General features: G+C 54.7%; 2 protein-coding genes across 8 annotated transcripts in view; one reads left to right on the top strand and one right to left on the bottom strand.

Annotated features, from left to right (window-relative positions):
* GLT1D1 (glycosyltransferase 1 domain containing 1) overlaps nucleotides 1-12,425 on the bottom strand; it is an 84,001-nt gene extending 71,576 nt beyond the window's left edge. For 4 of the 6 annotated variants that reach the window (XM_058691487.1, XM_058691490.1, XM_058691491.1 and 1 more), the window contains exon 1: nucleotides 9,464-9,584. In XM_058691487.1, the coding sequence (XP_058547470.1) occupies nucleotides 9,464-9,531 (68 nt within the window). In that variant the 5' untranslated portion in view covers nucleotides 9,532-9,584. Of the gene's footprint in view, nucleotides 1-8,450; nucleotides 8,583-9,463; nucleotides 9,585-10,961 lie in introns of those variants that run through there. The other 2 variants (XM_058691489.1, XM_058691488.1) reach the window with 2 other exon arrangements.
* On the top strand, nucleotides 8,718-10,321 carry LOC131489498 (OTU domain-containing protein 5-like). 2 transcript variants are annotated; one of them, XR_009250604.1, is made up of 2 exons: nucleotides 8,718-8,822; nucleotides 10,092-10,321. XR_009250604.1 is itself a non-coding variant. In XM_058691493.1 (2 exons), exons 1-2 carry the CDS (start codon nucleotides 9,530-9,532, stop codon nucleotides 10,224-10,226), a joined length of 291 nt encoding a protein of 96 aa, XP_058547476.1. In that variant the 3' UTR covers nucleotides 10,227-10,321. The 2 variants fall into 2 exon arrangements, 1 of the variants encoding a protein (XP_058547476.1); XM_058691493.1 differs by lacking the exon at nucleotides 8,718-8,822 and adding an exon at nucleotides 9,530-9,685.
* Nucleotides 12,426-12,651: the final 226 nt, after the last annotated feature.

The following is a 12,651-nucleotide window of genomic DNA, read 5'->3' as shown; positions in this document are numbered from 1 at the left end:
TCTGAGCATGGGCGAATAACTGTCATTCCATTTCCTTAAAGCTCTAAGAAAGAAGAAACCAAAAACAAATGTGTTGATGACTGGAAAAGAAACAGTTTGAATTCCACTTGGAGGACCCATTGCTGAGCCATTTCTGGCTTATGTGGAATTGATAAGATAGGACATATGGAATGGAGGTGGTTAGGTACAGATAATGGGTTGTTCTTGATCTATTAAACATATTTTTAAATGGCATTTTAACGCCAACTTCATGATCTTATAAATATTCCTACATATATATATAATCTCCCTAATTCTCTATGACTAAGAGTTTGCCCTTGTTTCTGGTTGGCTTTTGATGCCTTTAAATTGCTCTGTCCCGATTCCTTCTGTAAGTGATCATTTGGTTCAACTAAACTTGAACCTGAACTTGACTGAAGGCTGTTTGGAGAAAGAAAGCATCGCCAACAAATTAAGAGGTTTTAAGCATTTACTCGGCAGTTCTAGGAAGAGACGGAACTATGCGCACACACCTGACTCCAGATTCGATGGGATCCTACCTGCTTCGACCTGCCTGAAAGCCATCCTCTTTAACTCAGTGGGTAGAGAAGCTTGATCATTTGTGTGTTGAACTTATGCAAATAAGGAGTGGGGGCACCTGGCCAGGCCCAGTGCTTCTCACAGGACACAGCACCACCTGGCCGGCCGGCCGCCTCAGTGGCAGCTCGGGGAGACACGGGGATGTGCTGTTTCTTGCGGGGGAAAGTTGGCTGGCTTGGGGCAGAACGGTGCTCTCTGCACAGCATTTCAAGAATTTGTGATGTGTCAAAGAAATCGTGCTGGTCTTGGGATGAGGGCGCTTGTGGAGATGTGCGAAGGCCTTGCACAAGGGCTCAGGCCCTAATCTGGGATGGCAAACCAGAGGAGACATTGCCCCAGGGAAACTTCGGTGGATTATGTGAGCTGATAATACATTTGCAGGACAGGATATTACTTGGAATAATATGCTGTCAGTGTGTTTTGTAAACTGTAGAGTTTATCTCCTTTTTGACTGGGATTCTAATGGGAATCTGGTAGTCAAGAGGTTACTGTTGTGGAGCCAGTCGTTTTTAAAAGGGTGCAAAGTCCCATGAGAAAACAGGCAAAATGACCAGGTCAGGAAGGGCCTGCTGAGATTGGACTCGTGAGGTAAGTAAGTAAGTAAGTAAATAAATAAATGGGGTGGAAAACCACGAGATGTGATGAGCTAGCCTGAATAGAGATGTGCTAAGTGCCTCAATAGAGATATGCTAAGTGCCTGAATAGAGATGTGCTAAGTGTCCGAACAGAGATGTGCTAAGTGCCTGAATGGAGATATGCTAAGTGCCTGAATAGAGATGTGCTAAGTGTCCAAACAGAGATGTGCTAAGTGCCTGAGTGGAGATATGCTAAGTGTCTGAATAGAGATGTGCTAAGTGCCTGAATAGAGATATGCTAAGTGCCCAAACAGATGCACTAAGTGCCTGAATAGGGATGATGAGGGAGCCTAAGGCAAGTTGAGGGCCAAGCAGGAGCTAACAACACCTTCCCCTCCCCCACACCCCCCCCCCCGCCCACACAAGTGGGATGTGTGTGACATTCCTCAGGCACCGCTGGCTGCCCAAGAACACAGGAAAGGACAGAAAACAAACGGTTAAACTGACAGAGATCACAGGACCAGAGTCTCCATCAGTTTACAAATATCTTAGTAAATTACAAGAAAAGGGCCATCTTATCAATAGCCTCGCGTCTAGGAACTCCCTACTGTCTTCAGGCTAATGCTTTGCTAGGGGGAAAACAGCCTTAGCTTGACCACAGCCAGGCCTCCAGTGATCTGTGGGTCTTTAGCAGATGGAAATCCCTTTAAGAAACTTCCTCTTGACTTCACCTCCCCCCCCACTCCACAGTATATAAACTGTCACACTTACAGAGGCAGCTCTTTCTGCCCACGGGACCTGTCCCTGAGCTTTAATAAAATCATATTTTTGCACCAAGATGTCAAGAGTTCTTTCTTGGCCTTTGGCTCTGAACCCCCCCCCCACCCTCCCAAAGGCTCCAAAACCCCATCAGAGATGTGTTAAGTGCCTGAATAGACATGTGCTAAATGCCCAAAGTGATGTGCTAAGTGCCTGAAGAGGTGTGTTAAGCACCTGAATAGAGATGAGCTAAGCGTAAAATACATACACAGCTCATTAAAAATTTCTGGAGTGATGAAATGTTGACATGATCTTTTCACATGCTGAGTTCAAAAGAATACATTGCAATTAATTTTATGCGTTTCTTTTTGCTTTGTTTAATGTGGCCGCTGGAATATGTAAAATGACGCACTCATTCGCACGGCTTCAGGGACCAGGTGGGCAGGTGTCCCAGTACTGCCCGTTCTGCCAATTTACCAGGAGAAAAAAAGGTGTTTTAGTATCTATGGAAAACTTTCTGATTTTGTATTTTTTTAGAGAGAAAGAGAGACAGAGTGTGAGCAGGGGAGGGGCAGAGTGAGGGAGGGAGACACAGCATCCCAAGCAGGCTCCAGGCTCCGAGCTGTCAGCACGGAGCCCGACATGGGGCTCGAACTCACGAACTGCGAGATCACGACCTGAGAAAAGTCGGACACTTAACCGACTGAGCCCCCCCAGGCACCCCGGAAGTTTCTGATTTTTAATGTTCCCAAAGGTATTTCTTGCTCCTTCAATGTGTTCAAAAGTTCCTGGGGGTCTGCTTTCCACTTTCCTTGATAAAAATTAGTGAAGCTTTCACACCCATACTGGTGGCCTCCACAGCAGAGGCATCCCATGTTCCCCCTCCTACAACCCCGAATGTCCCTGTCACCCACCCGAGTAGGGGGCACCCCACCCCAGGCCCAGGCGTGTTCCTGCTGGCTTGTGCCCATCGGAACATCCAGCTGCCCAAGCCCCCGCCCTGGACATGTAGCCCTGGGACCTGGGGGGGGACTTGTGGAGACTCAGACTCTCCTTCTTGCTGGGCTGGAAGTGGAGGGACCAGCAAGGAAAATCCAGCAGGAATGCGAAGTGGACCAAGGCAAGAAATGGACGCCTGTCCTTACCGTCTGAGCTGCAAAACCCAGCCCGAAGCCTGCCCCACCTCCAGACCCTTGACAGCATGAGCCGCTCAGTGCCCTGCCTTCTCCAGGCAGTTTGCACTGGCTTTCAGTTCCTTAAAGCTGACAATCTTTTTTTTTTTTTTTTTTAATTAAAAAAATTTTTTTTCAACGTTTTTTATTTATTTTTGGGACAGAGAGAGACAGAGCATGAACGGGGGAGGGGCAGAGAGAGAGGGAGACACAGAATCGGAAACAGGCTCCAGGCTCCGAGCCATCAGCCCAGAGCCCGACGCGGGGCTCGAACTCACAGACCGCAAGATCGTGACCTGGCTGAAGTCGGACGCTTAACCGACTGCGCCACCCAGGCGCCCCAAAGCTGACAATCTCTGATGCCGCTACGGACAAGGAGCATAGAGCCTTTACCGTTCACGTTCACCTGCTTGCCACATCAAGCCCTGTGTGAAGCCATCCAGTCTCTGACCACAATCTTATCTTTCCCCCAGGCTCCTCAATCACGAAAACCACAAAGACCTCTGACCTCACAGCCCCTCACCTCCAAGCCGCCCCGCCTCCCACTCCCGGCAAAGATTCCTTTTCCCATCATTTCAGCGATTTTCTTGTCAATACCTTGGCCTCTCCTCTCCCCTGGCCTTTTGTACCACACTCGGTGTATCCAGCAAGGCTCCAGCCACCCGCTTAGGCTTGGCCAGGGCCGCAGGGTGAGATGGGGTGGGAGGGCGGTGGCCCCGGGCGCCAGCTCCCAGCCCCCTTGCTCGTCATTTCAGGGACCCTTCGCAGCGCAGGGCGCAGCTCCCCCCCATCCTCACTGGAGCGTGCCTCTCCCTTGGCTCCCCTGCGCTTTCCGCCCCGGAAGCCAGGGCCGCCTGGGTGTCTGCCTCTCGCGGCCTGGCTGGGACGCGTGTGTCCCGCCCTGGGCCAGGGGTGTTTCTGTGGTCTCGCAGCCCCTGGCGGGACGGCACACAGGATGTGCTCGCAGTGTGTACCCCCCGCAGTGCCTGGCCCCACTCTGCCATACACACAGGTCCGCGGAACCAGCCCTGTCCTCTCCCAGGCCCTTCCCATCGCTCTCAGACCCCCGCTCTCCCTCGTCCCCCCCGACCCCCACCCCAGTGGCCTCCGCAGCAGCCTGTGGTCCTGTGAGCACTCCGTTCTCACTTTTCCTTCCTCCCAAACGCTGGGCGGCCGCCGTGGAACCCAGGACTACCACAGCGGGGAGGAGTCCGGATTGGGTCCACGCCACCCTGGGGACACTCCCTTCCTGCCAGCGCATCTCCATACAGGCTTCTGTTTGCCTCTGTTATCTACAGCGGTGCCCAGTCTTGCACACCCTGTTCGGGAAGGAGAAAGAGGACAAGCCGGCGACAGCCTCCATGCAAAGTCCAGCGCCCCGTGCGTGACACTCGTGCTCGTTGGGATGCCAGCACGATCATCCGTGGGCGTCGCTGAGCCTCAGAACGCCCTTCTTGGGCTGGAACAGCCTCAGCCTTGCCCTTCCCTGTGCCCTTGGGAGCCCTGCAGTCAAAGCTCCAGGCACGGCCCCCAGTGTCCCGACAAGAGCTTGGTTCACAGCAGGGGTCAGAAGTCCTTTCCTGGAAATGACCGGAGAGTACACACCTTGGGGCTTGTGGGCAGCTGGTCGCGGTCCAGCTGCTCGGACAGCCACCGCCATTGGCAAGCAGCGGCCAGCACCACCCCTGGGAGGTGCCACGTCCTCCAGATTGTACTCATAGGACAGGCCCTGCCTTGCTTGGCCCTCGGCCATAACTTTGTCCGGCCTTGATGGAGAAGATTATTTCAAGGGTTCTGAGGACCAGCCTCCCACTTTTGAGACTATGGATCCCCCATGATTTCACGAAAACAACTGTGTGGAAAAAAAAAAAATATATATATATATATATATATATATACACACACACACACACACACACATATATCTTACATCCATTACCCATGCAATTTATTTCTCCACCACCAGTGAAATGAACTTTGTTCCCTAGGTTTCTGACCCTGTTTTTAACTTACCAGAGCACCTCCTAATTGTGACCTTTTTTGTTAAGGGCTGATCTGAACCCATCCGCCTGATTTAGAGGCTTGTCAAAATTGTTGTCAGGTTCTTCCAGGAAATGTTTACAGCTTCAGGGTATTACAGGTGGGTGGGGAAACCACAGGTCCCCTCTGCCCACCGCTCGGACAGCCAGACCAGCCAACCTTGCGGTTGAATCTGTGCCACAGTGGGGCCAGGGGCTGACTCCCTGACTACGTGTTCACACAGGGGCCTCCAGAACCCCTCCAGTAAACCACAGACCCTCGACACTGGTAATTATTTCTGAGATGCTTTACGCTAATGAACAAATCTAACATTTGCAGTGCTTAGGAAACAACTCCAGATTAGGGTATTTAAAATGCTAATTAACAGCCGGCCCCGGAGTTAGAACACAGAATGAACTGGGGCGCCTCGGTGGCTGTGCTGGTTAAGCATCTGACTCTTGTTTTCAGCTCAGTTCATGATCCCAGCATCGTGGGATCGAGCCCCAATGGGCTCCGCACTGAGCGTGAAGCCTGCTTGAGACTCTCTTTCTCTCTCTCTGTCTCTCTCTCTCCCGCCCCCCTCTTTCCCACTTGTTCTGTCTCTAAAAATAAATGAAATTTTTTTGGGTGCCTGGGTGGCTCAGTTGGTTAAGCGTCTGACTTCAGCTCAGGTCACGATCTCACGGTCCGTGGGTTCGAGCCCCGCGTCGGGCTCTGTGCTGACAGCACGGAGCCTGGAGCCTGCTTCGGGTTCTGTGTCTCCCTCTCTCTCTGCCCCTCCCCTGCTCGTGCTCTCTCAATAAATAAATAAATGTTAAAAATTTTTTTCTTTAAAGAACACAAGGTGAGCTCACATGCACAGCACACGGAGGGGTACCTGAAGGGCCACACAGACAGTAAGAGTGTCCCTGTCTAGTGACTGATCCTCAGACAAACTATTCCCCCCAAACAGCGTCTTCCAAGCTTGCACCTTCGAAAACTCTTCATCTGTCGGGACCCATAAAATGGAGACCTCCCGTTGGCCTGGCCCACGTCCCAAACCTGAATCTCAGTAGCCAGGAAATGCATCACTTTCGAGGAGACCTAGCACACACCAGTCGGGCCCCTCCGACTGGGTTCAGCTGGCTCACGGGACCCAGGAGCCCCGACCTCCCAGCCAGCCAGGCCTGTCTCCGCCCTGCGGTTCTAAGGCTCCACGAAACCCGCTCTTGTCCCCGATCCCTCGGGAAGTTCTCCCCTGCTTGTGAGACGGGGCGGCCCTGCTCCGTGCCTCGTTTTCCCCTGGATAAAGGGCACCAGACCTCTCACTCGATTATTCTAGCTTTGTCGTTGACACGCTCCACATTCCACAGCCAAGCCCTGTTTATTTTACTCCTGAAATGTGGCAAACCCACACTTAACCTCCTCTGCCCACCCTCATCCACCCTCCAGAATGCAGCCCAAAGGACCTTCTACAACACAGAAGTCAGATAGCTTTTGGTGGCTTAATTCTGTTGGTGGCCCAAAACCGTAGGTCCGGTGTGACGGGGCCCCCCCTACCTCTCCAGCCTTATCTGCCCACCTCAGCCAGAGTGGGTTTTCTCTCAGCACTACTGACATTTGGGGCTGGATCATTCTCCACTGTGGGGACCACCCCGGGCATCGTAGGCTGTTCAGCAGCACCCTGGCCTCTACCCACTGGATGCCAGTGGTCTCTCACACCCAGTGTAACAACCAAAAATGTCTCCAGACAATGCCCAATGTCCCCCGGGGGACAAAACTGCTCCTTCCTCCTCTGCACATCCTTCTGGCCCCTGATCCCACTAAGAATCACTCATCTAGCATATCGGGCATTGCTAAGGCCGCACAACTCGGATCCGAAAGGGATGTGCTCTCCCCCATGGTCCCGCCCGCTGCCCCTTTGCCTAGGACACCGTCCTCCCTGTATGTCCAGCCTTCCCCACCTGGCCAGTTAGGGTCCATGGTATCATGAATCGCTCACATTTATTACATGCATATTGAGCACCAGGCCCTGTTGTAAATGCTGGAAATGTACGAACTCGCATTTAAACCTCATAAGGAACCTATGAGGCAGGTCATATCAGTATCCCCTCTTTGTGGATAAGAACTCTGAGCAGCAGAGCTCAGGTGACCGGACCTACGTCGCACGTGCTGGGGAGCCCGCAAGTGAAGGCAGGAAGCCCTGCCCCAGAGTTTTTGTCTTCCACCGGTCTGTGTGTTTCCCCTAGCCTGGGATGGGTCACCCACCTCCCTGCTCTCGGGACACCTCACCTCTACCTGCCTATGGATGTACTCATGACGATTCAGCGTCCCTTCTTACGGACAGGGGGTTAACTTACAACTACAAACAGATGCACCAGAAGGGGCCCCGTTTTTCTCTGTAAAGCTCCAATCTTATCTAACTCAGACACCCTCCTCTGCTAGACTGAAGGGAACCTCAATCTTACGCATTTGGGGGTCTCCCTCCCCCACTGTCCACGGTCACTTGAGGGTCAGAGGGGTCTTTGGCTCTGGCTCCACAAGAACCTCTGTCTTCATAGGGACCTCCGTCCCCTCCCCTTCCAGGACACCTGGCATTCTCCTCAAGGAACCTCCGTTTTTACACGACACAAGATGCCTTTGGCAACCTCTGATTTTTCTTTTTCTGCAATCCCTCCAGGGCGAAGGGCAGACAAAGCTGGCCCTGAACAGACCGAAGCACAAAGAACAATTGTTGTCATGCTTCATGAAGCACAGCTGGGAAGAGAGCAGAGTCACTCAGGGGCCCCGCGCCCCAGCTAAAGGCCAGCAGTCTCGCTGGACATGCCTGCCTCCTTCTGCTTATGGCCCCCTGGCTGGGAGCGCCTGGGGGCCTTTGGAATCCTGAGGTTCACATGGACAGTTCACATCCAGAGCCAAACGGTAAAGAAAGACATGCTTTCTCTGGCTCCCTGTGGGACCTGGCCTCTCTCTCTGACACCCTTTCCCGGCACTCGCCCCCTGACTCGTGTCTTCCAGAGAGCCTGGCCTTCTTTCTGTCTCTCAGGCATGTCAAGCTGGCCTCGGGACCCGTGCTCGTGCTATTACCCTCCTCCCCAGCTGTCCTCCCAGATCTCAGGGACTGCCTCGCTCGGTCACAGAGGTCTCAGCTTAAATGTCACCATCTCAGAGAGCCTCCCCTAAGCCCACGACACTAATCACCATCTGGAGCTGCCTCCTTTACTTCACTCCCGTAGAGTCTCTCCCCTGCTGGCACGTGCTCCACGAGAGCAGAGGCCACCCTGCCCTCCTCACTGTGGGTGCCCATGAGTGAAGCTGGGTCACTGCCATCCGACGGCAGATAAACCCGAATGATGCCCATCCTCACCGTGAAATCCTAATCGCCAAGCTCAGAAAACTGATGTACCCTCTACCCGTCATGAGAGAGGATCCTGCTGCTCTCCGTCTTTAGAAGACCCATAACATGTTTCAGTGGAAAGGGACGTTAAAGGGTGGGCTTTGCCCCGATGGCTCATTTTAATGATGGGGAAGCTGACCCGCAGAGGGGAAGTAAATTAAGAAATTTCATGAAGCAAGCCAGTTCAAAAAAAGAAGAAGTTGTTTCCATTAAGCCCAGGCAGCAATCTGCTCCTGCCCCCCGCCCCCCTCCCCCGGGGAGGCTCACAGGCCAGTGAGGAGGAGAGAACAAGTCCCCAGGGAAACAAAGGACAAGATAATTGCAGAAGTGAGTGTGGAGCAGGTAAGCACCCTGGAAGAGGAAGATGCGCCCAGGCAGCGCGGGGGCGGGGTGGGGGGGCGCCGGGAGGCCCCCGCGGGCGGCAGGGCCCCGACCAATGACGTCCCCGCCCCCCCCCCCCCCCCCCGCCCCGGGCGCCCACCCCAAGGAGGAGGGCAGGCCCGCAAATGTGCCGCGTCCTGGGCTGGAAACCCTCCCGAAGCCCGGGCTTCAGCGGACCCTCCTGCACCCAGGACTCCGCGCCAACGCCACTCCGGCCGCGAGGCCTCCCGGAGCATCCTGCCCAAAGGGCTCCCGTGCACAGAGCGGTCCCTGCCCCATCAGATAACGCTGCGCGTGTCACCGCGTGCGGCCCTGCGCTTCCGCGCTGTCTTCTGCCCACCGCAATGTAGGCGCCGCGCAGTCCCCAGACCTGGGCGCTCCGGGGACGCGGAAGCCAGGCACGCCGGGACCCGCGTGGGGCCCCCCCGCCCCGGACCCCCTCCCCAGTGGCCCGTGGGGGCGGCGCGTGCGGCGGGCCCGGGAGCCGGGAGCCGCGGTCCAGGCCCCGCGCGCGCACAGGCCCCACGCGCGCCGAGCCCGTCCGTTTGTGCGCGCGGTCTGGGGGGGCCGGGGGCCCAGGAGCGCCCCGCGCCGGCACCTACCGGACGCGCTCGGCCGTGACGGCGTTGCCCGTGTGCCGCCGCAGCACGGCCAGGAACAGGAGCCGCATGCCGCCGCCGCCCGGCCATCGACCGCCCGCCGCCGCCGACCAGGCCCAGGGCGGGGGCGGGGCCGGGGACGCGGACCCGGACCCCGGCGGCGGGCGGTGGCGCTCGCTCGGTCGGTTCCGCCCGCCGCTCCCGAGGCCTCGCCCGCGCTCGCCGGTTCGGCGCTGGGGTCCCAGGCGCGCGCGGGGTGGGGGGTCGTGGGGGGCGGGAGGGAGGGAGCGCGACACCGCTCCCGCGGGACCGGCACCCCGGGTTCCTCGGGGGCCCCTCCCAGGGGAGCCAGAAGAGACCACGGCTGGACTCTCAGGGGTCCAGGGGCAACCGTGGGTCCGCTCTTACAGGGACCAGGTGTGGCTGTGGGTCTGCTCCCAAGGGGGCCAGGCTGTAGGTCTGCTCCCTTGGGGACCAGCAGCAGAGGGGATCTGGGGGCCCCTCCCACAGGGACCAGGGTTGGTCACACCCCCCCTCCCCCCCCACACACACACTTCCAGCCCCCTGGGACCCAGGGGTAGTTGCGGGTTGCTCCCATGGGATGTATGAGGCGCTGGGTCTCTTCCCACAGGGGCCAGCAGCAGGGGTGACTGTAGATCCGCTCCCTCAGGAGCCAGAGGCGGCCACGGAAGGACTGCCATCCGCGCCCGGGTGGCCAGCGTCTGCCCGATGGGTATCAGCACCAGGGATCTACGATGATGCTTGAGAAATCAGATAGGAAGCCATCATTTCCACAACTGACCAGATCTAAGAGGCAACCGACCCCTTTAGATGTGTTAAAGATAAACTGGGCTATATTGAGCTTTTCTAAGTTCATTTGAGCACAAGTTGATTCCAGGGGAGAAGTGCTGAACTGGAAGAGGTTGGGGCGGGACAGGAGCTCCGGGAGAGACCTGTACACAGAAAATGCTGACGCAAAGCCAGATGGTTAATTGGCTACAGCCTGAAGCCTAGTTGGCTGTCTCCGATTGGTTGTTCTTACATTTTGATTCGGGTAACCTTAACCTTGAGGCCTTTACAGGCTCCCTCCAGGCTTATTCACATCAGCACCAAGGCATCAGAGCCCCGTGGGTCTAGGGGCCTTTGTTTAATTTAACACAACGGGGCCCGGGCCGGGGCTCTTCAGTTCACCATGGTGGCTGATGACTCACTTCAATTCCTTCATGATCTCCATTTCAATTCCTGTTTTAAGAAGAATCTGAAGCTTATTTCTTGGCTCCACAGTCACCAGGGACGCAGGTTTCTTTCTAACTCCAGCATCCCAGTGTTTGGCCTCTGTTCCCAGCAGGGCCACAAGGTGAAGCTTGAGTGCTGAAGCCCCACCCATCACACTCACGTTCCAGGCAGCAGGGAGCAGGGGCAAAAGGGCACACCAAAATGACACTTTTACTTTTAAGAGCTCCTCCTGGAGTGTCACCCAGCCCTGAGGCCTTTATCTTACCGTGTACCTGGCCACATCTTCCATCCAGGGCAGCTGGGAAACGTAGCGTGACTGCTGGGCACATTATCACCCTGAATCAAATGGCAGTCACTTAGCAATAACAGGTTCCAGGGGCTTGTCTGTGGACAGATCTTTTCCAGGGCAAACCACTCCACCCACTAACAGGCCCATATCAAAGATGATGGCTTGTGTGAACGCCCTGACCGACGTGCTGGGACCCTTCCCAATCCTCCTACCCCTGAGTCTGAGCTTAGTCATGGCTCCAACCTCCCCCTTGCTTGGGAAGATGTCATCGGTAGGGTAGGCACCGGGTAGATGTTTGTTGAATTAAGTGAAATCGTTGAATTTGCACTGCTGTGAAATTTTGTTCCCACGATGATGCATTCCTGATTTAAAAAAAATTTTTTTTAATGTTTATTTATTTTTGAGACAGAGAGACAGAGCATGAGCAGGGGAGGGGCAGAGAGAGAGGGAGACACAGAATCCGAAGCAGGCTCCAGGCTCTGAGCTGTCAGCACAGAGCCCGACGCGGGCTTGAACTCACGGGCCGCAAGATCATGACCCGAGCTGAAGTTGGACGCTTAACCGACTGAGCCACCCAGGCGCCCCTCCTGATTTTTTAATGGAAGTCAGTGCTGCTATAGGATTTGCTGGGCTGAAATTCACTGTCGTTGGATTTTTCTGGCATACACCTGTTCTGTAGGGTAGGAGATTCTGACAGATCTTTGGGGGCCCATTTCTTTGTTCATTGCTTCCGTGTGCCCATTTAGGAGACAAAAGAAGGACCGTAAACAGTATCATAGCTAATTAGTTCATTTTGGTGAAGTCTTTTGTGATTCTCCCAAGTAGGCAGTGAAAAGGGTTCACAGACAAATGTGATATCACGGGATGACATAGAAATAATTAGTGGGGGGGGGCACGACTAGAACAGAAAAGGTCGTAAGCATCTCTTACGCTTCTCCAGATGCTTCTAACACAAGGGCCTTAAAATATATGTAAAGCAAAATCTATTTTTTCTTTCATCATAGTGTTTGCTTAGACTATTTCTCCAGTTCACGGCACCAGGAAAAATGAAACTATGTTATTTGCCCCGTGTAAAAGTGATCGCATTTTCAGGGCGAGATACTGACTTTAGAAATGGCTCATGATAAAAATCAACACTTGACGTCTCTCTCTCTCTCTCTCTCTCTCTCTTTTTGCTTCATGACACTAACAAACTCCTTCTCTTTTTCTATCAGGTTCCAGTCTCTGCACCACCTTTGTCCCCCCACCACAGTACTGAGAACTAGAAACGTGGCGTGCGGGGTGGGGGGCGGGGATCTTCCTGAAATCAGAAGACACACATACAACTGTGGTTTAAGTGCCCTGCTTAGCTTTCCTTTCTCTGGCTTTCCGGACAGCACTTGACATGATCAAATGCAAAAGAAAGCCGCAGGTCTAAAGTAACTGGTTTCTTCTAGTGTTGCTTGGCGAACGGGGGGGTGGGGGGCGTGGGGGGTGGGGGGGGTGGGGAGTCAACCAGAACCGGACGATCTTCCCTTCGAGCTTTCAGCAAAAGGCAAGCAGCCCTTTCTTCCCACTGCTGTTCTGAAGGTGGGGCGTGGTGGGTTCTTAACTCTTCAGCACAAGGAAGCTCATCCCCAAGATTCTCATCGTTGCCACACGACATGGTCCGCGTGAACGCACCGTT

Source organism: Neofelis nebulosa, chromosome 11 (genome assembly GCF_028018385.1).
Source record: "Neofelis nebulosa isolate mNeoNeb1 chromosome 11, mNeoNeb1.pri, whole genome shotgun sequence".
NCBI lineage: Eukaryota > Metazoa > Chordata > Mammalia > Carnivora > Felidae > Neofelis > Neofelis nebulosa.
This window is presented reverse-complemented; position numbering and strand designations above follow the sequence as displayed.

What these genes read in the sequence shown, in the direction of transcription:
- LOC131489498 (XM_058691493.1), top strand. Translation starts at nt 9,530, where the DNA reads ATGCCGCCGCCGCCCGGCCATCGACCGCCCGCCGCCGCCGACCAGGCC. An exon ending in GGCCTCGCCCGCGCTCGCCG is followed by an intron (nt 9,686 to 10,091) that starts GTTCGGCGCTGG and finishes CTCTTCCCACAG; the next exon opens with GGGCCAGCAGCAGGGGTGAC.